The sequence below is a fragment of the Leptodactylus fuscus genome, chromosome 1, assembly GCF_031893055.1.
Source record: "Leptodactylus fuscus isolate aLepFus1 chromosome 1, aLepFus1.hap2, whole genome shotgun sequence".
Classification (NCBI taxonomy): domain Eukaryota; kingdom Metazoa; phylum Chordata; class Amphibia; order Anura; family Leptodactylidae; genus Leptodactylus; species Leptodactylus fuscus.
In genome coordinates, this window is record NC_134265.1 from 329,140,345 (window position 1) to 329,168,042 (window position 27,698).

At 44.6% G+C, this 27,698-nt stretch overlaps 1 protein-coding gene across 1 annotated transcript; it reads left to right on the forward strand.

Annotated features, from left to right (window-relative positions):
• The first annotated feature begins 275 nt into the window (after positions 1-275).
• Positions 276-27,698, forward strand: TRMT44 (tRNA methyltransferase 44 homolog). The gene is made up of 11 exons (XM_075260621.1): positions 276-606; positions 9,465-9,582; positions 12,007-12,226; positions 13,322-13,390; positions 16,040-16,147; positions 18,667-18,738; positions 20,087-20,193; positions 21,159-21,342; positions 23,305-23,686; positions 23,826-23,942; positions 27,440-27,698. Exons 1-11 carry the CDS (start codon positions 291-293, stop codon positions 27,670-27,672), a joined length of 1,926 nt encoding a protein of 641 aa, XP_075116722.1. The 5' UTR covers positions 276-290; the 3' UTR covers positions 27,673-27,698.

A 27,698-nucleotide genomic window follows, 5' to 3' on the forward strand; every position in this document is an offset into this window, starting at 1 on the left:
ATATGGCCGCTATTACTGTACCCATAGTTACGTCATCAGTATGAGCCTTATAGGGATCTATGGTAATAGTGTCTATCTGCTAGGGTAAAATTAAAGATAACTGTTGTCGCTGTTAGCGTGTTTATGATCGCAGGTGGACGCCATTTTTACGAAGACCAATCATTTAGGAACAGATAGAGGATAGGCTCCAGCAAAATGGCTGTTATTATGGAGACAAAGTCAGTATTGTCAGATGAGGTGGTGACGTCCGTACTGAGAGCCGCAGTGTGTACACACGTTGTAGCCTGGAGATGCCGGAGCTGGGCAGGATAAGTGTGCGGGATCCCGGCTCCGTGTTACCCGCAGGTTTCTGGGCTGCGGTGGAGGTGTGGCTGGAAAAGCCGCAGGTTCTGAATAAGAGGCTATGCGGCTCCTGTGTGGAACAGAAGTGGGAGGAAGCCGCAGTGAAGACGCTGCTGTCAGGGCTGAGCTGCCCTGGAGGAGATGAGGAGGTGCTCGGCCGGGTCAGGGGGTATGAGGAGGGGGCTGTCATACTGAGGACCATCATCCCAAAGGCAAACCCGCACTATCTAAACACGGAGCCCCAGAGGGAGCTGCTGGTGAGAGGTGAGCACCGTGTGAATACAGCCAGACACACCAACAGCATTATACGCAGACAATTTAAAGGCGCTGTCCACTTTGGGTAGCCATGTTTGTATAATTGCCTCCCTGTATGAGATAATTACTAAAGCTATACCCTGGAATGGACGCTGTCTGCTGCCGGTGTGTGCACGATGCAGATTCAGTGGTAAGTGGGGGTGTCACTGCTGGTAAGTATTTACTACCACTGCTCCTAAAGTGTCTCCAAGTAAGTGAGCCTTAAAGGGGTTGTCCCATTCAAGACATTGATCACCATACAGAAGTGTTTGAAGCGACAACCCCATAGAAGTGAGGGAACCGCTGGTCACACAAGCGCACTGCTGCGCCATTGATATATGGGGGGACCCCAGTGATATGACACTTATCTGCTATCCTCTAGATACTGAATAAGCGTCTGTAATGGGACAACCCCCTTAAAGGGGTTATCCACCATTTAAGGGTTGATGGCCTATACTTAAAGGGGTTGTGCTATTAAGGACAATTAACCTCTATCCACATGATAACGGATAAATGTCAGGTTGCTGACGGCCGGACCCCCGGGTGAAAGAGGGACTGAAAAGTCCTCCATGCTTCCTCCTTGTGAATGGAACATCAGTGCACTTGTAGCATCGGCGCTCCATTCACTGCTATTGGTCTTGATCACCGGCAGCTCCATAGCAGTGAATGGTCTTGCAAGTGCCCTGTCGCTGCATTCACAAGGAGGGGGCATGGGGGGCTTTCAGTACCTCATTCTCCTGATCGCTGGGGATACCTTTGAATGGCTGATATGTGTCCTTAAAGGGGCTCTATCAGCAAAATCATGCTGATAGAGCCCCACATATGCGTGAATAGCCTTTAAAAAGACTATTCAGGTACTGCTAAAGTTATATTAACCCCCTCCCCCCCCTTTTAAAATAAAACAGAATATGTTCACCTTACCGAATGTGCACGGGGGGCGGGCATTCGGGGTCCGACGTCATCTTTAGCCTCGCCTCTACTTCCAGCGATGTCCTCGGGTCCCGTCTGACTTGCAAACTGACATTGTAGTAGCAGCGTACACCCGTGCCATTTTTTTTTTTTTATCAATGTCAGTTCGCGAGTTAGACGGGATCCGAGGACATCGCTGGAAGTGGAGGCGAGGCTGAAGCTGACGTCGGACCCTGAATGCCCACCCACCGTGCATATTCGGTAAGGTGAACATATTCTGTTTTATTTTAAAACTGGGGGGTAGTTTTATATAACTTTAGCGGTGCCTGAATAGCCTATTTAAAGGCTATTCACGCATATGTGGGGCTCTATCAGCATGATTTTGCTGATAGAGCCCCTTTAATGCTTCAACCCCAATAAGGATGGAAGGGGGAGTGGAATAGATAGTGTCCCAAGTCTCCTATGGTGGATAGGGAACACAACCCCTTTAAGGTAGAGTATCCATTATAGATCAGTGGTGGTCCAACTTTAAGGACTTGGTGCCTAAGAAAACAACGTGACGTATGTGAATGGCATCCAGTGGCGTCCTCAGCGCTTGCATGTGATGAGGACTCCCGCTGGAACAAGACCCCTGGAACAGCAGGACTGGACCGTGGTGGGAAGCACCAGAGTACCAGGGACAGGGGGTATGGTTTTTGTTTTTTTTATAAATGTTTTCCCACTTTCTCTGGCCTACTTGCAAGAAACTGTATCTCCTGGACAACCACTTTATATTGCATAAACCACCCCTGATTAAAAAAAAAAAAAATCCTTGTTAACTTTGCTCTGTAGATTAGGACATAAGAGCATATCATTACAAATTGGAGGTGTACATGTATTACTGGTGCGTAGATAAGTCATGTATGTAGATAAGGTTCTGTATACATCTTCTCTGTTACATTGTGGTCACACTGACCCCCCTAAGGAGTATCATTTGGGTCCTACCTAGGAGCCAATGGAACCCAGGTAATTTTTTTGTAGCCTATGAACAGTGGTGTAGCTAAAGTCTTGTGGGCCCCGGTGCAATCTTTTGTCCGGGCCCCCTACCTCATCCCTACAGCGTATTTTTGATAGTGATGGTTACGGGGGCCAAGGAGTTTAATCCACCTTAGTGTGGTTAGGGTAATCTTTGGGTCTCCTTGGTTTATGGGACAGATGGAAGCTGCAATCTCAATACTGATGCCAGTGCTTATGGGCCCCAGTACGACTGCACCCCCTGCCCATAGACCTACTGTAGTATATACCAATGCACCTTACTACGTACTGCATTAATTTTATTTATCTATTATCTATATAGTTGTATGTAAAAATCTCCTGCACTCCCCCTAGTGGCAGCTGCAGGTAGAACATACAGCTGGTGGGAATTTACTATTTGATTGAAATTGATCATCTATTCAATTTTCACCATTCTTCTAATGACAATATATATATATATATATATATATATATATATATATATATATATTTTTTGTCTGTAATAAAACATGGGTCAAGGAAATGAAAAATGCTCCAAGTATGTATTATATGAGATCCGTCAGAAGAGGAGATCAGTCCTGTTTAACCACATGAGGACCGCCGTACGTAAATTTACGGCCTTATGTGCTGGTACCTAAAGACCGGACTATTGCCGAAATACGTCCGGCCTTTAGGTACCTTTCTGGCGGGGGGAGGGGTGCGGGGGGGACAGGGGTTAGGTGTTACTAACACCTAACCCCTTCCTCCATAACGTCCAGTCGGAACTGAGTCCGACTGGACGTGTTAACCCTATCGATCGCGCCGTCAAACATCACGGCACGATCGAAAGGGATCCGCCGATAATTGAAAGTGATCGGCACCCCCTGCGGTGAGATCGGGGGGTGCCAATGTCAGTAAAAGGTAGTCTGGGGTCTGGCCAGTGACCCCAGACTACCGGAGCCCCCACATACCTGGTGATCCTGCCAGGCGATGGAGGAAGTGAGCGATGCAGCTCACTTCCTCTGCAGCTTACAGGACACGAGCAGGTTCATGTCCTGCTCGTGTCCTGTCTGCTATTGTGCAGAATCAGTTGATGCTTTCATCAAAGCATCAACTGATTCAAGTGTCCTAAAGGGACACATGAAAAAGTAAAAAAAAAAGTTTTAAAAAAAAAAAGTGTATGAAAAAAGTAATAAAGTTCTAAAGTCCAAAAATCCCTTTTTTCTATACAAAATGAATTCTATAAAAAAAAGCACTAAAAATTAAAAAAAGCAATGCATATTTGGTATCGCCGCGTCCGTAACAACCTGTACAATAAAACTGAAATAATATTTAATGTACACGGTGAACGTCGGGGGAAAAAAACCGGAAAAAACTCGCCGGAAGTAATGATTTTTTGCCATCTCATCCTACAAAATATGCTATAAAAAGTGATCAAAAAGTCATATTCACCCCACAACAGTGCCAATAAAAAGCGGACATTGTCCTGCAAAAAATAAGCCCTCAACCAACACTGTCAACCGAAAAATAAAAATGTTACGCCTCTCAGAAGATGGCGATGCAAAAAACATTGATTTATGTCCCCATATGTGTTTTTGTTCTGCAGACTTAGTATCGCATAAAAAAATAACATAAATGAGGTATCGCCGTAACCGTACCGACCCGCAGAATAAAGGTCACATGTTACTTATACTGTACGCTGCATGGCGAAAAATTTTAAATGTAAAACACAATGCAGAATTGATTTTTTTTTTTTTTTTAATCCAGCAAGAAAGAGTTAATAAAATGTAATCAGTAAGTTGTAGGCACCCAAAAATGGTGTCATTACAAAATGCATCTCATCCCGCAAACAACAAGCCCTTATATGGCAACGTCACCAGAAGAATAAAGAAAATATAGCATCTAGCAATGTCAAGGCAAAACCCCCCAAAAATCGCCAAATTATTAGAACACAACTGGCTGCGGCAGGTAGGGAATATATAAGCTGTGCGAGCGAATATCAGGGGACACGCCAAATTTACAGCTTATGAGCGAAAAAACACCAGAAGTGACCCCCAAAGTGACTCCCCCAATCATAGGAGCTCCTGGGACATAGTAGGGAATTTGGTGTTCCCAATGTCCTCCGCACAGCTTATATATTCCCTCTTCGCCATCCGCTGTGCAGTGACGTCCGGTATACTAATACTCACTACACCCCCTGATAAATACTTTGAGGGGTGCAGTTTTCAAAATGGGGTCACTCCTTTGGGGAATCCACTTTTCTGGTACCTTACAGGCTCTACAAACATGACATGGCGTCCAGATACCAAACATCCAAATCTGTGCTCCAAAAGCCGCATAGCGCTCCTTCCCTTCTGCGCCCTGCTGTGCGCCCAAACTACAGTTTATGCCACATGTATGACACTGGTGTACCCGGGATAACGGACGTAATGTCATATGTGGGAATAAACTGATATTAGGGCACAGCCGCGCACAGAAGGGAAGAAGGGTTATTGGGTTTTTGGAGCACAGACGGTTTGGTTTTTGGATGCCATGACACTTTTGCAGAGCTGAAACGCCAGTAAAGTGGAATCCCCTGATATGTGACCTTATTTTGGAAACTACACCCCTGAAGGATTTATCCAGGGGTACAGAGAGCATTTTTAACCCCCAAGTGTTGCTATAACTTATTATCTATAAATGAATACGAAGCTGATTGTGAGAGGTGAAAATGACAATTTTTCCAGGAATCCGTCATTTCTGTGCGTAACATGTTGTGCCTGCCTTGTATCAGAGATGAACGCTCTAAAAGCTGTTGTGCCCGGGATACCCGCTTACCAGTTTTTGGAGTGTCTCTGCTGACATAAGTTGGGCACAACATATCGGGCACTAAAATGGCAAATCTCGCTACACCACTTGATAAATCCCATGAGTGGGGTAGTGTCCAAAATGGGGTGACATGTCTGCAGATTCCACTTTATTGGCAATTCAGGGGCTTTGCAAAAGTGGCATGACTTCCAAAAACCAAATTGTGCTCCAAAAACCAAAATAGTGCTCCTTCCCTTCTGTGCCCGGCTGTGCCCAAACAGCCATTTCTACCCACATATGGCATTAAGTACGTTATCCGGGGTACACCAGTGTCATACATGTGGGCATACACTGCTATTTGGGTACCCAGCAGGGCGCAGATGTGAAGGAGCGATATGTGCTTTTGGAGTGCAGATTTAGATTCTTTGTTTTTGGACACCACGTCACATTTGCAGAGGCCCTAAAATTGTCCCTACAAAATGGGGTCACTTCTTGGTGAATTCCAGTTTACTGTCACCTGTGTAGTTTCTAAAATGGGGTCACAATGGGGGGTTTCCATTGTATTGATACCTTAGGGGCTCAGCTAATGCGACATGGCACCTGAGAACTATTCCAGCCACATCTGCTTTCTAAAAGCCAAACAGCGCTCTTTCCATTCTGAGCCCCACCATGTACCCATACAGCAGATTATGGCCACATATGGGGTATTGCCGTGTTAAGAAGAAATTGTGTAACAAACTCTGGGATGCTTTTAATTCTTCAGCTACTTGCAAAATTAAAAATATGGCGCTAAATGGACGATTAATTGGAAAAAAAAGTAATTTTTTATTTTTACGTCCCATTGTTAATAAAATCTGTGAATCAGCTGTGAGGCCAAAATGCTCACCAAACCCCTAGATAATTTCTATGAGGGGTGTAGTTTCCAAAATGGGGTCACTTTTAGGGGGTTTCCACTTTTTTGGTACTTTAGGGGCTCAGCAAATGCGACATGACACCTGAAAAATATTCCAGCAAAATCTGCCCTTCAAAAGCCGAACAGCGTTCTTTCCATTCTGAGCCCCGCCATGTTCCCATACAGCAGATTATGGCCACATATGGGGCATTTCTGTGTTCAGGAGAAATTGTGTAACGAACTTTAGGGAGCTTTTTCTCCTTTATCCTCTTGTGAAAATGAAAAATTTGGGGCTAAATTGACAGTTTGTTGGAAAAAAAGTAATTTTTCATTTTCATGTCCCAATGTTAATAAAATCTGTGAAACAGCTGTAGGGTCAAAATGCTCACTCTACCCTTTGATATGTTCTGTGGGGGGTGTAGATTCCAAAATGGGATCACTTTTAGGGGGTTTCCTCTGTATTGGTACTCTAGGGGCTCTGCTAATGCGACATGGCACCTAAAATTATTCCAGCAAAATCTGCCATCCAAAAGCCAAATAGCGCTCCTTCCATTCTGAGCCCCGCCATGTTCCCATACAGCAGAATATGGCCACATATGGGGTATTGCCATGTTCAGGATAAATTGTTTAACAAACTTTGGGGGGATTTTACTCCTTTAACCCCTTGTGAAAATGAAAACTTTGGGGATAAAGTGACATTTTAGTAATTTTTCTTTTACACATTCCAATGTTAGTAAAATCTGTGAAACAACTGTAGGGTCTAAATACTCACTATACCCCTTGATGAATTCTGTGAGGGGTGTAGATTCTAAAATGGGGTCACTTTTGGGGGGTTTCCATTGTTTTGGTACGCTAAGGGCTCTGCAAATGCGACATGGTGCCTGAAAATTATTCCAGCAAAATCTGCTGTTCAAACACCCAGTGTCGCTCCTTCCCTTTCGTGCACTGCCATGTGCCCAAAAATCAGTTTACACCCACATGTGGGGTATTTCTGTGCACGGGAGAAATTGCACAATAAACTGTCAGATGCATTTTCTCCTTTAACCCTTTGTGAATGTGTTAATTTTAGGTCTAAATGAATGTATTAGTGAAAAAAAATGAAATGTCTAAATTTGACCTCCATATTATTTTTATTCTTATGAAATGCTTAAAGGATTAACAAACATCCCAAATGCTGTTTTGAATAATTTGAGGGGTGTAGTTTTGAAAATGGGGTGATTTATGGGGGTTTCTATTATATAGGCCTTTATAATTCCTTTCAGAACTGAAGTGTTCCCTAAAAAATTAATTTGAGGAATTTTCTTGTAAATCTGGAAAATCTCTGTTACACTTGTAAGCCTTGTAACATCCAAAATGAATTAAAAGACAATCAAAAGATGATGCCGATATAAAGCAGAGATATGGGAGATAATATTTATTCATGTATTTGGATGGTATGACTATCTGCCTGAAAAGCAGAGAATTTCACATTTTGAAAATTGCAATTTTTTCCAAATTTCCATCAAATTTGCTAGTTTTTTTTATAAATAAATACAAAAATATTGATTAGTGTTTACCACTAACATGAAGTATAATGTGTTACGAAAAAACAATCTCAAAATCACTTGTGTAAGTTAAAGCGTCTCAAAGTTATTGCCATTTAAAGTGACACATGTCAGTTTTGAAAAAAGAGGCCCGGTCCTTAATGTACTTCTGGGCCTGGTCCTTAACCGGTTAAAGGGGTTTCCTGGACTTCCACATTGATGACCTATCCTTAGGTCATTAGTATGTGTCCAGTGGTGATCGGACATCCAGGACCTGTGCCGATCTGCTGCTTGAAGAGGCCAATATAAGCACGAGCGCCTCGGCCCCTTTCTTCTGCTAATGAGGTCACATGGTAAAGCAGTAGCTCAGTCCCATTCAAGTGAATGGCGCTGAGCTGCAAAATACCAAGCACAGCCAGTATACAATTATATGGCGTTGTGCTTGATAGTCAATGACAGCAAGCAGAGATCTTAAACATCTCAAGAAATTGATACCAAAAGTTTATGGCAATGTTGTGCCATGGATAAGACTCTGTTCAGATTCCACTTTTTACATCCGTTTAGCAGATCCATTGAATGGAAGCAAAACGGACGCAAAAGAATGGAAGTAGATGTTTGGCTATCTGTTTACATAGACATCAATGATGGTAAAAAAAAAAAATATGGAAACTTTTTTTTTTTTGGACAGACAGAATATCGTAGTATATCATACTTTTGTGCCCATCCCAAAAAATCAGAAAGAAATGGATGCGTTTTTCTTAACATTAAAGGGATCCTATCATTAAAACAACATTTTTTTTTTTATTTTTTTCTTCAATATCACGTAGGAATAGACTTGAGAGGCTATTCCTCTCCTACCTTTAGATGTCTTCTCCGCGCCGCCGTTCGGTAGAAATCCCGGTTTTCCACTGTTTGCAAATGGGTTCGCTCACAGCACTGGGGGCAGACCCCAATGCTGTGAAAGAACTCTCCAGCGCCGTCTCCATCTTCTTCAGGAACGTCCTCTTCACGCGTCTTCTTCCAGAGCTGGCTTCAAACTTCTAGGCCTACGCAGTCAGCTCTGCCATCGGGGCTGGTGTAAGCGACCATTTTCTTGTGGCTGCTTACACAGTAAGCTGTGGTAAGTGGCCACAAGAAAATGGCCGCACACATGTGCTGTCAGCTCTGCCCAAGGCCCGATGGCAGAGCTGACTTTGTACGTGTAGAAGTTTGACCCCCAGCGCTGGGCGAAGTCACAGGGAGAGGCCGTTCCAGAAGAAGATGGAGGCATCGCTGTGAGAGAACTCTCCAGCATTGGGGATGCCCCGGTGCTGTTTAAGCGCTGGGGACCGCCCCCAGTGCTGTGAGAGAACTCATTTGCATACTGAAGAAAACCGTGATTTCTATCAAATGGCGGCGCAGAGAAGACATCTAAAGATAGGAGAAGAATAGTCTTTCTTACAGCTATTACTACGTGTTATCGAGAAAAAAAAAAAACATTTTAATGATAGAATCCCTTTAAACTCCATATAAATGGTTGGCCATCCTTTTGCGTCTGTTAAAGGGATCTTCTCAATGGATGTAGAAAACATGGTCTGAATGGGGCCAAAACTTTATTTTGTGAAGCCAGGATACTTCTTCCCCTCTGCCCGTTGTATATCTGTGATGGTACATTGGAGGAAACCTTTGTATCGGTGAATCATGGCAGGTCAGTAATGTCTCGTGTCTTCTCAAACCCTCTCCAGATGTCTCCAGCAACGTTGTGACATTTATACCACTGGAAGGATCGGGCCAGGGACACTTCCAGGTCAAGAAAAACAACATTTATCAAATCCGTCTTGCACCTGTCGAGGATGATGAATGGTGAGCGGAGGAGGGAGACTTTCCTGCACTGTATATATTAGCATTAAGCCCCGTGTCGGGGATATGATGTATGGCTCGGGCCACCGCCTCATCCCTTCATAATTGTACTCGTTTATTCTCCCGCTAAATAGATTCACTGTCCGCTCCCCCGCATAGACTTTCATTCCACCTCCTTTTTTAGGTTGCATTGATTTTGTGCCACTTACAGATCAACAGATAAACACAACATGATGGCGTCCGCGTCTAATGTAGCCACCATGGTTGGGAGTAGTTGACGTGGTCTAAGTGTAGGAGTCCTCCGTTACGTGACATTTTGTAATATTTTCTTAAAAGGATGTGGATGTATGACCCCCTTAATAAAGAAAAGTAATAACTTTATTTATATAGTGTCATCATATTCTGCAGCACATTGCAATGTGACAAAGAACGTATCAAACAATAGGAGTGAGGGCCCTGCTCGCAAGAGCTTACAATCTGTGTATCTCCCCTCCTTGCCAGGGTAATACGTGGGCACATTTATCTCCCTCGCGGCGGGCGCACTACTCTGCGTTTCTGTTTAGTTTGTTAACATGTAAATGAAATTCCCCTCCCTCTGTTCTCCTTCTCACCTTGTATTTTTTATCTTGTCTCCTTAAGCCTCTAGGATCTTTGTTCTCCTTAGAAATCGGGAATTGGCGATACGGCGTTTCTAATTCTCCCTATATCTTCCCTTATTTACAGAACTGTTCATTCATTTGGCGCTGTCGGGCCGGTGGCACTTTCCATTTAACCCTTTAGTAGTCTAACCCCTTTATGTTGGGATGGAGCCTGAGGGTTCCCTTGTAATTACTGTAATAAAGGCAGTCAGGACCTTTGCCTCAACCAAATGATGCTCAAGCACAACAGTTATGACTATTTAACGGGATCCTATCATTAAAACTCTTTTTTTTTTTTGTCCCTAACTCGTAGGAATAGCCTTAAGAAAGGCTATTCCTCTCCTACCTTTAGATGTCTTCTCAGCGCTACCGTTCGGTAGAAATCCTGGTTTATCGACGGTATGCAAATAAGTTCTCTCGCAGCACTGGGGGCGGGTACCAGTTCTCAAACAGCACTGGGGGCGTCTCCAATGCTGCGAGAGAACTCTCCAGCGCCGACTCCAACTTCTTCAGAAACGGGCTCTCTTCGCGTCTTCTTCCTGCAGTGGCTTCAAACTTCTAGGCCTCGGCAGCCGACTGTGCATCCCCGCCAGCCACAAGAAAATGGCCGCTTACAATACTGTGTAAGCGTACATTTTCTTGTGGCCGGCGGGCTTGTGCAGTTGGCTTTGCCCTATGCCACCACCGGAAGAAGACGTGCAGAGAGGCTGTATTAGGGACAAAAAATTGAGTTTTAATCCTTAAAGGGGTAATGGGGTCCAACCAGTGGGACCTCAGTGATTAGGCGTCTGCAAGGATCTCTGTACACGGAGAACATACATACATATGTGGCCACCGCTCCATTCACTTTTTTATGTTCTGTAGAAGTGAATGCAGCGGTGGCCACAAATGCCCACCCTATGTCCATTCCCATGGGGCACGGTGGATAGGGGATAAGTGTCTATAGTGGGAACCCCTTTCCGCATGTATCATACTGTAAATTGTCATTGAGTTTTCAGTACGTGTGAACTCGCCCCTAGTCTCCTATCATACTAAAAATTGGTGACGATCTCTAATGGCTTCCATTGCATTGCCCATGGGGTTGACACTTGGCCGTCCACCATGCATGACATGTAAATTTACATTGTTGTATAGCTATGTGTCTGCTCCTTACTTTATTGCCATGATACTTTATGAATAAGGAGGCTCTGGATGAACATGATTCTGGACGTCTTCCAGACCAGAGCAAACTGGTTCCATCATGGTTTTTAAGTGTGTGATATAAATGTGACTTGCTACTGCGCCATTACTGCTAGATGTGAATGGGCCCTCCCAGATATCGCTGTTATAATGGATAAAAATGCCTTTAAGTTTAAAGGGAACTAGAAAAACACTGCAGATTTCTTCTAAGAATAGCTCCACATCTGGGTAGGGTTTGGTATTGCACCTTAGCTCCATTGAATCAATATGGGCTGATTTGCTATGCCGCACACAACCTGTGAATAGGTGTGGCGCTATTCCTAGGATGGGACTGAGCTGCAGCATGGTCATGTGACACAATATCACTGGCCTGAGAAGAGGAAGTGGAGCTCAATAGAATAGTCCCGCACAAATGGTGGACATTGACTTTATTATGAATATTTACCTACTATACACAGTTTAGTGTCCTGTTGTTCGGGGGCGATCAGACACTTATCGCTGTCCATGGGATAGGGGATAAGTGTCCGTAAAGGGATAACCCCTTTAAATACAATCATCTGGAATTTTCAGCATTGTTTTCCAGGTACAATTACACATCCCTGTTTTCTAGGTCACTCTCCCTATTCACTTTATATGCAGAAGGTTGGGAATCTGACGGCGTTATATACCCTAAAGTCTCCTGGATGAAAAATGAGCTGCTGTCGCGGCTGGCAAAGTGGTCCACGGAGGACAAGAGGAGTGACTTTAAGAGCACCCTATCGCTCATTGGCGTGGATAAATATAGCAAGCTGTATCAGAGCCTGAAGGAGAAGTACAAAGATATGGTGAAGGTAACCGCGCTCATCCGTCACTGCCAGGCCGCAGATTACTATGAAATCGTAAGAATGAATTGTTTCCCGGGTTCTTATTCTGTCATTATTTGCCCTGGATTATTTTTCCAGTGTAGGAAATCATCAACTGATGGCGAAACGTCTCCGCCGCAGTTTAGAGAAGTTACTGCCGGAGAAGTTCAGCCATTTATCACCGTGCTCTTGACTCCCGAGGGCGCAGGAGGTGCCGTAGATCTTAATATATTCTAAAGTGTGTGAAATCTGGAGAATATTTAGTAATAGTCACTGGGGCAGTGGGGATAGATGTGACCGCTGGGCGCCGCAACGCAAGCAAACCAATAAAGGGGAAGCGGTGACCATTCTGGACTGATACGTGACTTGCATCAGCCTGAGGGCTTCTTTTCTATGTACCAGACCCCATTTCTGAATGGATCTCTGCAGGCAGAAGTTATACCGTGTGACCCTTTAAGGGCTAGTTCACACGGGGCACGGGACTGCATATTTTGGTCCTGATTTTGATGCGGGAAGCCACGTCAGAATAGGATCAAAATGCAACTGTCGCGGCTTACCGCTCCGGAGTAGGCCCAAATGAATGGGCCTAGTCCGGAGGGTGCTGTCGTGAGGCGGACTAAGCTGCGTAATCCGCCTGAAGAAAGGGCAGCTCGCTTCTTTTTTCGGTAAACCGGAACATACCGCTAGCGGTCTACATAGACCTCTATTGTGAGGGGGTGGATTCTGAGGTGGATTCGGTGTCAGAATCCGCCCCCTCTTGCCCCCTGTGAACGAGCCCTTAAACCTTGATAAATCTTAGTCAGTGACCACCTCTGTGACGTTCATATTGGTTGTCTCCCAGATTTCCTAGAAATAAATATAGCCAAGAACACTAGCTAGAAATATGGGATTTCAAAAAAATAAAATAAAATTTCCACCAAGGCTGTGTTCACACCTGCGCTTGTGTTCCATCTCCGATTCTTTTTGAATCCGGTCCCCAAGCGGACCCGAAGAACGGAATCCCGAACCTCGCTTAAGTACCTTTTTATGAATACCAGTTGTGCACAATCTCTTACTAGTGTTATTTTTCTTCCTTGCCCTCAGGTCTGGCCTGAAGTCACGGATCCGGAGAAGTTTGTCTATGAAGATGTCGCTATAGCAACCTACTTATTAGTAAGTCGTTAAGAATAAATATACATATTCCGGAGACCGCGTACCGGACCAGGCTTTATATTTGTGCTGAACATGACCTGGATTTATATCTCACGTGGACATTTTGGGCAATGTCTATTGCGTAGATCACCTTTTATTTAAATCAGAGGCGAAAAGTGAAAGAAAAAGGGGGTTGGCACTTTTGATTTTGACGTTCACCGTGCAGGAAAAATATTTTATAAGTAGACCGGTCATTTTCGGACATAGGGGTAACTAATATGTATATGTATCACAGTAGTTTTCTGCTTTTACCGTATTTTTCGGACTATAAGACGCACCTAGGTTTTAGAGGAGGAAAATAGGGGAAAAAAATTTTGAAGCAAAAAATGGTAAAATATTTAATATATGGGAGTTGTAGTTTTGCAACAGCTGCAAGGCCACATTGACAGGTGACCCTGCAGCCGTACGGGGATACATAGAGTGGTTTTTTTGCGGGGCCAGATGTACTTTTTAGTTACACCATTTTGGGGAATATCTATTGCTTAGATCACCTTGTATTGAAAAAAAACCCGGTGGTTTATGATATATGATTTTCTACTTTTATATATATATTCTAGGGACAGGAGGTGATTTAGAACTTTTATTTATATTTTTAAAGCTTTTCTTTTTTTTTTTAACTATTTTATTCCCCCCCGGGGGCTTGAACCTGCGGTCACTTGATTGCAAGTCCCATAGACGGCAATACAACTGTATTGCCGTCTATGGGACATTCTGTGTATTAGTATTACGGCTGGTCATAGACCCAGCCGCAATACTAATATAGCCGTGACAGGCCTGGGAGCCTCATTAGGCTCCCGGCTGTCACCCGAACAGGTCGGCTCCTGCGATATCGCCGCGCAGGAGCCAGCCTGCAACTTCACAGGTACGGGGCCGGTGGGGACCGGCCCCGGGGGAGAAGGGGCCACCGATACTGACCCGGCATCCGCTCTACTAGAGAGGCGGAAGCCGGCGAGGGATAGAAGCCATCACAGGTGCTGGGGCCTGAGACATCGCTGCGCTCCTCTGCCCTGCATGAAGCCAGCGGCGGGGGGACAGAGAAGCGGAATAGCATCACTCCTCCCGCTGCTGGCTTCATGCAGGGCAGAGGAGCGCAGCGATGTCTCAGGCCCCGGCGTCTATCCCTTGCCGGCATCCGCCTCTCTATTAGAGCGGGTGCCAGGCGCCACATTCGGACTATAAGACGCACCCTTTTTTTTTCCCCCCAAATTTTGGGTAAAAAAAGTGCGTCTTATAGTCCGAAAAATACGGTATATGTATTCTAGGGAAAGGAGGTGATTTAGAACTTTTTTTTTTTTTTTTAACTTTTTTTTTTAATTATTATTATTTTTTATCATTTTATTGCATGTCCCCATAGATGGCAATACAAGTGTATTGCCGTCTATGGGAGAGTCTGTACATTACTATAGCGGCTGGTCATAGACTAGCCGCGATAGTAATATTGCTATGATAGGCCTGGGAGCCTTCAGTAGGCTCCTCTCTGTCACCGGAACAGGTCAGCTCCTCCAACTTCGCCGCACAGGAGCCGGCCTGCAACTTTAAAGGTATGGTGCCGGGTGGGACTGGCCCCGGGGGGTGTTTTTACACTTTGTGGACGGGAGGGGGGTTAAGTTTTAATGCCTGGAATCAGAGTACATTCTGCTTGCCGGCATTAGCATCGGGCCTCCGTGTATAGCGGAGACCCAGTTGCATCAGAGCGGTCGCTGCTGCAGGACTCCACCGGCAACAGGAAGGTTGCGATTCCGCTCCTCCACCCCCTGCCCCACCTTATACCCGGCGTATAAGACGACCCCCAACTTTTCAGGAAAGTTTGGGGGGGGTTAAAAAGTCGTCTTATACGCTGAAAAATACGGTAGGTATCTTTTTTTTCTTTTTTATGTTTCCCCTGGCCTCCTCCAGGGTCTCCAAAATTTGTGGACAACCCCTTTAAGTGTGAAAATCAAGAGAACCTTGTATTTAGCAGAGGGTCAAATGATTTTGAAGCAAAAATTGTGGGCTCATTGCCAAATTCTAAAGTAGAATTACATGAATCATAGCTGAGCTTTGGAAAAGAAAATTGACAAAAGATCTACAGATCTGCCCATTGACTGTAAGGTTATACTTCAAGTATGTTTCAGATTTTTCACCAGAGGTTCAATATTGTGTCCTTAATAATTTATTAATATATCTTTTATAGTGATCGGAGCTTAATTTTTCTGCTACTGAGCAGCTAATCCCCGGTATCAATATAGGATTATTGGCTACCTTTTGCCACCACTAGGGGGAGCTTTCTACTTGCTTCAGTATCAATAGTCAGTTCCACCAGTGGTGCCCATTTTTGTGTTAGGGAGCCTTTGGGCCCCTTGTGAGACGACTTCCAGGATGGATGTGTTGGCTACGCTGCATGCTTCTCAAAGGGCGGGTATACTCAAAGGTTTGTCAGGCTCAAGACTTAAAAAATGTTCCAGAAATCCAGGGGTACACTTGTTTGGCGGTATATAAGGAGTGTAGATGATGGTAATGCTCGGATCATAGTGTATAGGTAGACTCAATTATTTAGAATTGGAGTTTTTGGTCACTCATCTTGTGACTGTTTTTGCTACTTTTTCATTCAATTTTTTTTCTTTGATTCAGGTTCTTTGGGAGGAAGAACGATCACAAAAACAGCTGAAAGTGAAGCAATCCTTCATTGACTTGGGATGTGGAAATGGACTTCTGGTGCATATTTTAAGCAAGGAAGGGGTAAATATTCATATCCTTCATTCATCATAATTTTCGTGATCGGTTCTGTATAATTCAGAGACAGTGCCTGTGACCGGGGCTACATTGTAGAGAGTGGAGGCTTGAGCTGCACATGCTATGACTATTAGTGGGATGGTGGGAGTATATTCTATGGCTACTTCGAAGGGGTAGTTCAGAAGTCCTTGTTGTGAAGACTGAGAAGGGGTTTAAACTGGGGATCTACAGACAATCCTTGACCACAGGGAGGAATGTGAGCTGGTAGAAACAGTGACCGTGACCAAGCTGCCGCTTTACTGTGTCTATGACATAGAATCCAATGTAAATAACAACCAGTTATAGAATTAGGACAAAGATAAGGTCTGCAGCACAAACAACTTGACTTTAAATGGAAAGGATAGTAAAAGTTAACGCGGTTATTCAGCCCCAAATCAATTTTTCATACTGATGACCAACCCACAGAATAGGCCACAAGTATAATACGTGGGTTCCAACACCAGGATCCTGCACAGATCCACTGTTCCGGCAGCCTCCAGGTGGCTTCGTCTAACCCCAAATCCATTTTTCATACTGATGAGCAATCCACAGGATAGGTCACCATTCTGATCTGTGGGTTCTGACACCAGGATCCCGCACAGATCAGCTGTAGTAGTGGAGGAGCAACGCAGCAGCTCCTGTGAGGGCGGGTTCACACCTGCGCCCGGTCTCCCCTTTGCAGGTTTCCGTCTTCTGCCCGAGAAACTGGACAAGATACGGAAACCAGCAGTCAGTGACCGTCCGTGAGCGTCTTCTGGTCTTCGAAACCAAAGTCCTGCATGTCAGACTTTGTGTCTGGTTAGAAAAATGGTTTTGCCGCGGAGACCAGAAGATGCTCACAGGCGGACAATTTTTTCAAGTGAATGGGTTTGAAAACTGACTGCCGGTTTCCGTCTCCTGTCCAGTTTCTCGGTTAGAAGACGGAAACCTGCAAAGCGGAGGCCGGGCGCAGGTGTGAACCCGCCCTTACTGGAATAGGTCCCTGTTTAACTGCTGCTGCTTCTGGCACCCAGACACAGCCAAAACAGCTGATCTGTGTAGGGTTCTAGAATTGCCCCCCCCCCCCCCCCCAATGCAGTATAAAAAGTCTGTTTGGGGCTTTAAACGAATGTTAACCCCTTCCCGCCGATGGCATTTTTTGATTTTCGTTTTTGACTCCCCTCCTTCTAAACCCCATAACTTTTTTATTTCTCCGCTCCCAGAGTCATATGAGCTCTTAATTTTTGCGGGACAAATTTTTCTTCATGATGATACCATTAATTATTCTATATAATGTACTGGGAAGCAGGAAAAAAATTCAGAATGGGTTGGATTTGAAGAAAAAATGCATTTCTGCGACTTTCTTACGGGCTTTGGTTTTACGGTGTTCACTGTGCAGCCAAAATGACATGTCCCCTATATTCTGTGTTTCGGTACGGTTCCAGGGATACCAAATTTATATGGTTTTATTTACATTTTGACCCCTTAAAAAAAATCCAAAACTGTGTTAAAAAATTTTTTTTCTAAAAGTCGCCATATTCCGACGGCCGTAACTTTTTTATACATAAGTGTACGGGGATGCATAGGGCGTCTTTTTTTGCGGGGCCGGGTGTACTTTTTAGTTATACCATTTTCGGGAAATGTTATTGCTTTGATCACTTTTTATTCAAATTTTTATCCGAATCAAAACAGTGAAAAAACGGCGGTTTGGCACTTTTGACTATTTATCCCGCCACTGCGTTTACCGAACAGGAAAAATATTTTTATAGATTTGTAGAGCGGGCGATTTTGGACGCGGGGATACCTAACATGTATATGTTTCACAGTTTTTAACTACTTTTATATTTGTTCTAGGGAAAGGGGGGTGATTTGAACTTTTAATTCTTTTTATATTTTTTTATATTTTTTTTAACTTTTTTTTTTTTTTTTTTGCATTTATTAGACCCCCTAGGGGTGTTGAACCCCAGGGGGTCTGATCACTAATGCAATGCATTACAATGCTAATGCATTGCAATGCATTGCAAAAAATCATCCTCTCTTTTGCAGGCTGCATAGACCAGCCTGCAAAAGAGAGACTTTGCAGACAAGCCTGAGAGCCTAATACAGGCTTGTACAGGCTCCCGGCTGTCATGGCAACATGACGTCAGCCCTGGAGCATGCTCCAGGAGCCGGCGATCCCGGGCAAGATGGCGGCGCCCATGCGCTGCTGTGAAAATGGCGCCTCTGGCGCCTTTGACCGCGGCGCCGGAGGGGTTAATGCCTCCAATCGGTCCGGGGACCGATCGGAGGCATTAGAGCCGGTTGTCTACTGCTTAAAGCAGTAGACACCCGGCGGCTATGGCGGCCGCCCGGCTCCCGGGCAGTCGCCATAGTTACAGACCCGACATGCGCCGTACTATTACGGCGCATGTCGGGAAGGGGTTAATGAACCAAATGTGATTATATAATATATTTTTTTTTAATTTAAAATTTTTTAAAAGCATTCTTAATTTTACATGTGATAAAAGCATCCAGGTCGGGGGATTGATGTCCGAAGGAGAAAAATCTGGGATATGTACGGGTCACAAACTATATTGGAGGTAAGCTAAGTGTTGTGCGGTATCACTGGTGACATTTCCACAATGTGCTCCGGCAGACACCGCCTGAGAGCTGTATTATGTGATATTTCTACATGACGCGTGTTCTGCTCTTCATTTCTTCTCTTTATGGCTTAGAGGGTGTTTAGCTTTTTTTTTTAACTTACCCCCAGCTTATTTATTCTGCAGAGCGCACACCCGGATAGGTTAATGGTATTCGCCTGGTGAAGGCCATTGCATCCATTACATTTACCTCTTCACAACCTTTTAGTGTTAAATTCAGCAACTGGAGCAAATCCGGGAGGTGGCGGCCGTCCCTGTGGTTGCAATATTATTTTTCATAGGGGATAATAAGAAATGCCAGACGTGAGGGCATTCACATGCTGAGCCCGAAAGACTGCTATTAAAGGATTCTTGAAATGTCAAACATTTGTACGATTTGGGACACTAAACCCCCCACATGTGTTTATGGACCGGGGTGTGTGTGTGCGCCAAATCACCCTGTTGTAAAGCTGTCCATGCCTGCACTAAGAATAAATCACCCTGCGGCTGTACTCCCCGCGCAGGCGCAATTCTTCGCTGTAGACATCAGCTTCAGTGCACATTATAGTGTTGGGGGGGTATTAGAATAATGCTCCTCAGTGTCCCCTACAAAGATCTTGCTGCCCTTTTAGCTCTAATGCATTACAATTGCGACAGCAGGTATTGGTAAGTGTTCCTGCTGCTTGCACAGGAGTGTAGACATGTTACTCCTGTGCAGGGAGCAGAGGTGATAACCAATCCCTGACAGTGGAGTTGTCATGTGTTAATGCTGAAAGTGCATTATGCATGCAGGGGTCCGCACAGCTGGGGGTTGTGGTCCTTGTTTGGACCATGATGCGCGTTCCTCTCTGACAGATTAGGGTGGGACAGGGAAGGAGAGAGCAATGTAGTCACCTAGCTCTCACATTGATCGGGAAAAGCGCTTTATCAGCACTTCTCCCAATCATTAAGCAAGCGGTCAGGGAGACCTAGCACTGCTTGACCCCCCCCTGACTCCAGACTATAAGATGCAGGGAGATATTTCCTTGCTAAAAAGCGCATCTTATAGTCCAAAAAATATGGTAACGGTCTCAAATGATCCCCCCCCCTCCCGCCACAGCTTCACTGCTTCATACAGGAGCCCACCCACCCATACTCCACTGAGGATCTCTGCTGGCAATAGAGAAGTGACAGAAAGTGGATTTGAAAACCTGTTAATCTGTTAATAAAGTATATTACAACCTGTTTTTATTGCAGTAAGTTTGGTTATCTATTTCTATACTTTAATGCTCCCCCACTGTAGATTCTATCTTTTCTGTCTTTCCCCCAGGAGTCTGCTATTACTCCTAGTGACAACTACTTATTCCCAGACACGGATTGGATAATCGGTAACCATTCAGATGAGCTTACGCCATGGCTTCCTGTAATCGCCGCACGGTAAATACTCGCTGTACGATATTCTTAAAGAGACATAGATTCTAAAGATTATACAGTGCAGATAGGTGCGAGCTATTGCTCCCTGTTAGTGATCATATACAGTAACGTATTCCCATGTTGTTCATGATACTCCATGCAGGATAGCTTTTCAGCATAGCCACTTATTATTCGTTGGGGGTCCCAGCAGTATGACATGAGCGACCCTCAGTGATCCTGAAATTGAAGGGGATTGCACCAGTGATTTAAAGCAGTGGCACCTTCACTGTCTCTCCCTTCTTAGTATTCCTCCATATAGGACACCGCTCTGCTGATGAAAATAGTCAAGGGGCCATTCATAACTAAATAACAGCGACCTTATTCTCTATGAATGGGGATTTGTATAGTGATGACCTATATATGGGGGTCTGGAGTCAGAGACCTTCTCTGGTCATCTGCTCGAAGAGGCCGCTTACATTAACACTGCGGCCTGTTCACCGAATAACAAGTACAGTGCTGGACGTATAGTAGGGCTTGTGCTTGGTATTGCAGCTCGCTTGAATGGGACTGAGCTGGGACTGTACCGTGTGACGACAGGGATGAGGCTGCAATCTCTGTCAAACATGGGATTTGGCGATCACATAATGACGACCTACCCCTGGTCCTCCATTCAGGTAGTGAGGTGAGGTAGGGAAGGGTAGGTCAACAATATAGAAGTCCCAGAAAACCCCTTTAACATTAAGAACCACTCAGACAAATTTGTAAGATGACTATGACTTCTTCCAGTTGTGCTTTCTCCTCTGCCAGTAACTAGCAGTATTCTTCTGAGGTGACTCAGGTTTGGGAAGAAAATTGAAAAGCTCTTGAAAATGTCTTCCTTCCATTAGCTGTAGCTACAATAACCAGACAGAGTTGCCCACTCGAAAAGTAAGTTTAAATGGACTGATTGTCTGTTTGTGTATTACCTTGAGTGACTCCTTCTCCTCCAGGTCATCTTATTCTTGCCGCTTCTTCGTATTGCCATGCTGCTTCTTCAGTTTTTACGGAAAATATAACCGAAGATCCAGTAAGAAGACGCAGTACAGAGAATACCTCGACTTTGTCATTGAAGTCGGCACTCAATGCGGATTCGTTGTAGAAGAGGATTGTCTGAGAATCCCATCTACGAAAAGGGTAAGCACCCCTTCCCTTTGTGTCAGACGCGACACGGATACTTAATATTCCCTATAATATAATAATTCTCAATAATCTTTTCTTATAACTTTGTGTTGTGCTGTTCCTCTGTTATTTAACCTCGTCATTTCGGAATAAACTGACAACTGGGTGTAACCAGTTGGGGGGGTGTCCGTGCACTCTGCCATACTGTCCAATCAGTTCTGACCCTACAGAGACACGCCCATTTTGTGAAGTGTAGCAGTAACAACCTGTTCCCAATTCATACGTTTCTAGGAGGAATAACTGAGGAATGGCTCAATGTAGCGTTGTGGCCAGAACTGCAGAGGCTCGGGTGACCACTGCGGCCACTCAATGCTTTCACCATCAGCATTTGGGTACTGATGACATCACTCCCAGTCACCGGTACTTAACATGCGACTGCTGAGACCAGTGATTGGCTACAGCGCTCACCTAGAGACCTCCAGTGCCAGCACTGGAAGGAACAGGAAACACACCAATGAAATGGAGGATCAGCGGTGGCTGAGTATCCTTATTTTTTTATTTGACACCACCCCCAGTTATCCTGCAAAACCCCTTCAACCAGTTCAGTAAAAGTCCAACATTATTCTGCTGGTGTAGTCCCTGTATATACATTACATTACTTATCCTGTACTGATCCTGAGTTACATCCTGTATTATACTCCAGAGCTGCACTCACTATTCTGCTGGTACAGTCACTGTGTACATACATTACATTACTTATCCTGTACTGATCCTGAGTTACATCCTGTATTATACTCCAGAGCTGCGCTCACTATTCTGCTGGTGCATTCTAATCTTAGTGTACCGTCACTCGGTCAAGGCGTTCGGTGCCAGGAAAAGGCTTCTCATAGCCATAATACACATAAATAAATGAATTTCCTGCACTCGAATTTTATGCTTCCAAATACTGTGAACTTTTATTTACATCCGACAAAAGACGTTTCGGTCATATACAGACCTTCTTCAGTTTGTCGGTGGAGTATTGTGGAAGGTGGAAGCTTGGAATGTATCCAGGTCAGAAGGTGGAAGCTTGGAATGTGTCCAGGTCAGAGCTGCACTCACTATTCTGCTGGTACAGTCACTGTGTACATACATTACATTACTTATCCTGTACTGATCCTGAGTTACATCCTGTATTATACTCCAGAGCTGCGTTCACTATTCTGCTGGTACAGTCACTGTGTACATACATTACATTACTTATCCTGTACTGATCCTGAGTTATATCCTGTATTATACTCCAGAGCTGCACTCACTATTCTGCTGGTACAGTCACTGTGTACATACATTACATTACTTATCCTGTACTGATCCTGAGTTATATCCTGTATTATACTCCAGAGCTGCACTCACTATTCTGCTGGTACAGTCACTGTGTACATACATTACATTACTTATCCTGTACTGATCCTGAGTTACATCCTGTATTATACTCCAGAGCTGCGTTCACTATTCTGCTGGTACAGTCACTGTGTACATACATTACATTACTTATCCTGTACTGATCCTGAGTTACATCCTGTATTATACTCCAGAGCTGCACTCACTATTCTGCTGGTGCAGTCACTGTGTACATACATTACATTACTTATCCTGTACTGATCCTGAGTTACATCCTGTATTATACTCCAGAGCTGCATTCACTGTTTTGCTGGTACAGTCACTGTGTACATACATTACATTACTTATCTTGTACTGATCCTGAGTTACATCCTGTATTATACTCCAGAGCTGCACTCACTATTCTGCTGGTGCAGTCACTGTGTACATACATTACATTACTTATCCTGTACTGATCCTGAGTTACATCCTGTATTATACTCCAGAGCTGCATTCACTGTTTTGCTGGTACAGTCAGTGTATACACTTTACTTATCCTGGACTAATCCTGTATTATACTGTGGATGTTAATATTTTCTTCCATTTACCTTACTACAGGTGTGCCTTATAGGTAAGTCCAGATGTTACTCTGCAGCTGAGGAGCCCCGGGCTGATGCGCAGAGAGCTCAGTATATCTCCAGTCACTCAGCTGATGCTATAACTAGTGATGCAGTTTCTGGGAACTGTGGACATAACATGGACTCTTCAGATAGTGTCATAAACACTCACAGTAACAATTGCCTAAAGACAGAACATGGAGACTGGATATCGGGATTCCGACCTAGAGACAAAGTGGAACAAGTCAGGAACTGTGCGTTACTTCCCAGAGACTTTATTGATAAGGTGGTTCTGCAGGTGGCGCAGTTATTACTTGGACCTGACACAGAAGACAAGGACAACCTGCCTATAGATGGAGCCGAGCCATTATGGAACAAAGGGAGTAAGTACATTCTTCTGCATGTCCTTGTATCCTGTACCCCAAATAATAGCAACTTTTATTGCCCTAACCCGTAGTGCCCAGATTAAACACTGCCCCAACTTAGCGCCCTTCAGTGCCTTAACACTGCCCTCTACTTTAGAAAGTCTTCCACTACGGGAAGTAGCCGAAGTCCTGGACAAGGAGACGCTGCAGAGACTGAAGAATGAATGTGGAGGTCTGCAGACCCTGCTGAGGAACAACCACCAGGTCTTTCAAGGTAAAAGTGTGAGGTTATGATCTGTAGATGGCCTCACCAGACATCCTTATGTATTATCGCTACATCAGTGCTGCTCCCCTTCATTTTCAGGTCATTGAGGTCCCAGATCTTAATATTATGACATCTCCTAGGAATATGCTATCACTTTATAAGATTAGAACACTCCTTTAAATGTTATAAGGGAAGCTTACAATCTTATTGTGTGCTATTGAATATAAGAATATTACTGTATGCAGTAAGCTCTATAGCTCCCACTATGGGTGACTGGAAGTAGATGTAATTTTATCATATATAGCTATAGATGTGTGAAGGGAAACAAGATATTATGAACTATATCAGTGAAGTCACGGGGGGAAATCAATGACAAACCTGTAATACATAGGACCAGCTGACTCATGTGATAAAATATTTAGTATCTGCCATGGCCAAAGCCCTCAGAAATGGTCCTTGCGAACAGCACTTAATAATCTTTATAGCCCTGCCCTGCTCTCCACATGCAGGGAACATGGCAAACTGTGCAGCTTTCCTAAGGGCTCAAGCTTGTCCGTCACTTATCACTTTGTCACCTTAAGGGCTCGCTCACAAGGGGGGCCGGTGGGGCGGATTTTGGCACCGAGAGTGACACGGGGAGCCGCGTCACTCTCGGATCAAAACCCGCCTGCCACGACCGTCGCAGTCGCGGCTTCCCCCTCTGGAGTCGGCTCAAATGAATGGGCCAAAACCGGAGGCTTCTGCCTGAAGAAAGGGCAGCTTGCTTCTTTTTTCCGCTATCAGCAACATGCCGATAGCGAAAAAAAGAACGCTAGTGGTCTCCATAGACCACCATTATATGGAGGCGAGTTTTGAGGCGAAATCCGCTGTCAAAATCCGCCTCCTTGCCCCCGTGTGAACTAGCCCTAAAGGCAATGAACATCATCTCGCTGTCTATTAGACTACAGGTAATGGGCTGGGCTGATGTACTGCGTAGATTACAACTACTATTAGATTGTTGGAGAGATAGAAGTGGGGTCCTCTTTGATAAGGAAGATGATTTATGAATATAGACAAGGAGCACATGTATATTCCCTGGAGATATAGGGTGGAAAAGGTATGAATATTATATCCCCTGGTTGTCTAGGGTACAAAGAGTAATTAAATTATAAGTCCTGGTGGTCTAGTGTAGAAGAGGTATGCGTATTACATTCCCCTTTAGTCTAGGGTAGAAGAAGTAGGAATATTATATTCTGTGGGGGTCTAGGGTAGGAGCGTTATGAATATTATATTCCCTGGTGGTCTAGGTTGGGAGGGGAAATAATATTATAATTCTTGGTGGTCTAGGGTGCATAGTATATTCTCTCATAGTCTAGGGTAGAAGAAGTAGGAATATTATATTCTGTGGTGGTCGTGGGTGCAAATTCCTGGTGGTCTAGGGTGGAAGATGTAGAGATATTATATTGCCTGGTGGTCTAGGGTGCATATTATATTCTCTCATAGTCTAGGGTAGAAGAAGTAGGAATATTATATTCTGTGGTGGTCCTGGGTGCAAATTCCTGGTGGTCTAGGGTGGAAGAGTTATGAATATTATAGTCCCTTGTGGTCTAGAGTGGAAGAGGTATGAATATCATATTTCCCAGTGGTACCATAGAAGGTTAGTACCTGTTGCTACAGACCAGGAACCATTTCCAGAGCCGGGGAAATGAATAAGCCACTTGTCCACCCGGTATTAACCCTCTCTTCTACCCTAGACCACCAGGAAATATCATATGAACTACCCCAGACCATCAGAGAATCAAATATTAACCCCATCGTTGCCCTAAACCATCAGAGCTGGTGCCATTAACCCTTTAAACCACCAGAAGTCTTTGAACAAGAATGCGTAGAATAATATAACGCTCTATTAGAAGCAGCTCACCTTCTTGCTGACAGTTTTCAGGACACAAGGATTTTTACACTACAGATAAGGACCGAGTGTGAACAGCTAGACGATAGGATCTATGGCCGGGCTGCTGGACGTTACATTGCTGACCATAGAGACTGGATTAATCATCAGCCGGCTGCACTTTTAATAATGATTTTTTTAGATTTCGAGAATGAAGTACTCCCGGCGGCCGCCTCTAGCCCCTCACCTGTCCTGACCTCTCCTTATGTTACATAAGATGATAAGAGACATAATAAGAGCACTTTGTTTTCCTTGTGTTTCTCCTTATGAGCCGTCAATACGTTTCTGGGTCAGAATAAATTACTGCCATGACCTCAGCTTCCCTCCGCTCTCCAGGTAGACCGACCCCGAGGCTAAATGTAAAATGATTCCACCAGCAGAGGAAGCAAATACAATTTCTACCAACATGGAAACAGCGACCTAAATGTAATATCATCTGATGGAGAGCGAGAAAGTTATAGGAACGTTACTAGAGTATAAAGGAAGCGTTCTCCAGTACATAACGCATATGTCGGGTGTCAGGAGCTCAGCCTGCCTGTATTATATTGGTGCAGGACCAATGACTGGTTGTCAGTTGTCAGATATCTGATGTGGGGAGGAAGTGACAGCTTATAACAAGATATAGAAAGAAAGAAACAGCGCTATATGGTGCAGCATGGTGGCTCAGTGGTTAGCACTGTTGTCTTGGGTTTTGCAGACATGGAGTTTGCATATGACAACGTGTTTCGGGGTTGTACCAAACCCTTGTGAGGTCTAACCACCAGGAAAAATGTCATCTTCTCTACTACATCCATGGCGACATCCTAGTGTTTAGATCAGGGGTGCTCACACTTTGTCAGTGTGTGAGCTACTTTTTAGCTAACCAAGGCAAAAGATCTACTAGGGCGGGGCGGAGCAGTCCTGTGGGCGGGGCCGGGGCGTGTCTGTGGGTGGGTCCGGGCATGTGGGCGGGGCCAGGCGGATCGCGAGAGCAAGACAGCGGCGTTCTGTGGCCGCCCAGGGATCCCCAGTATCTGTTTGCTCACAGTGCAGGCTGAGAACTATCTCTGGACACTGGCAGGCTGGGGCTGTGGCAGCCCCGCCTGCCAATGTCCGGAGATGATTCTCAGCCTGCACTGTGAACAAGCAGACACCGGGGATCCCTGCATCCCGCGATCTACCCATACATCCTTTGCGATCTACCAGTAGATCGCGATCGACGTATTGGGCACCCCTGGTTTAGATCAACCCTTACCAATATTTTCTCCAAAACACTATAAATTCAATTTGGATTCTGTAGGTCTCTGATTCTCTATACACCATACTAGAAATCTTCCTTGAGAAGACCACCCCCCTGGAAGAATATATTTTGAAACCCAGCTGGCATAGGGAGTCTTACATATAACACACAAAGTTTTACTAAATTCTAACAACTCCTTCTTGGTGTATATTGCTTGTAAGTAATTACACTACCCAAAAGTAGCCATGAATCCAAGGCCCAGTACTGACCCCTGCAGGTGTACCCAAACGCCGTATAACACATAAGGGTGTTTTAATCTCTTCCCACAATAGCCCTACAACCAATCTCTTTTTTTTCTAGTGATGAATGCCATGGTTTCCATACGTGAATGGAGCCAAGAGTCCCAAACCTCTTCAGAAAAACACCGGAGAGAATCCAAACGCAAACTCTCAGCCGATGTTTTAAAGACGCGACTCTGCTGGTTTTACGTCAACCATCCCAATGGCTGTCCACGTACCTCCATCCATTGCCCATACGCACACGGGACTGAGGAACTACGGCCATGTTCTTTTCCCAAAAAACACAGACAGTAACAATCCTTATGTTTCGGAAGGCCGCT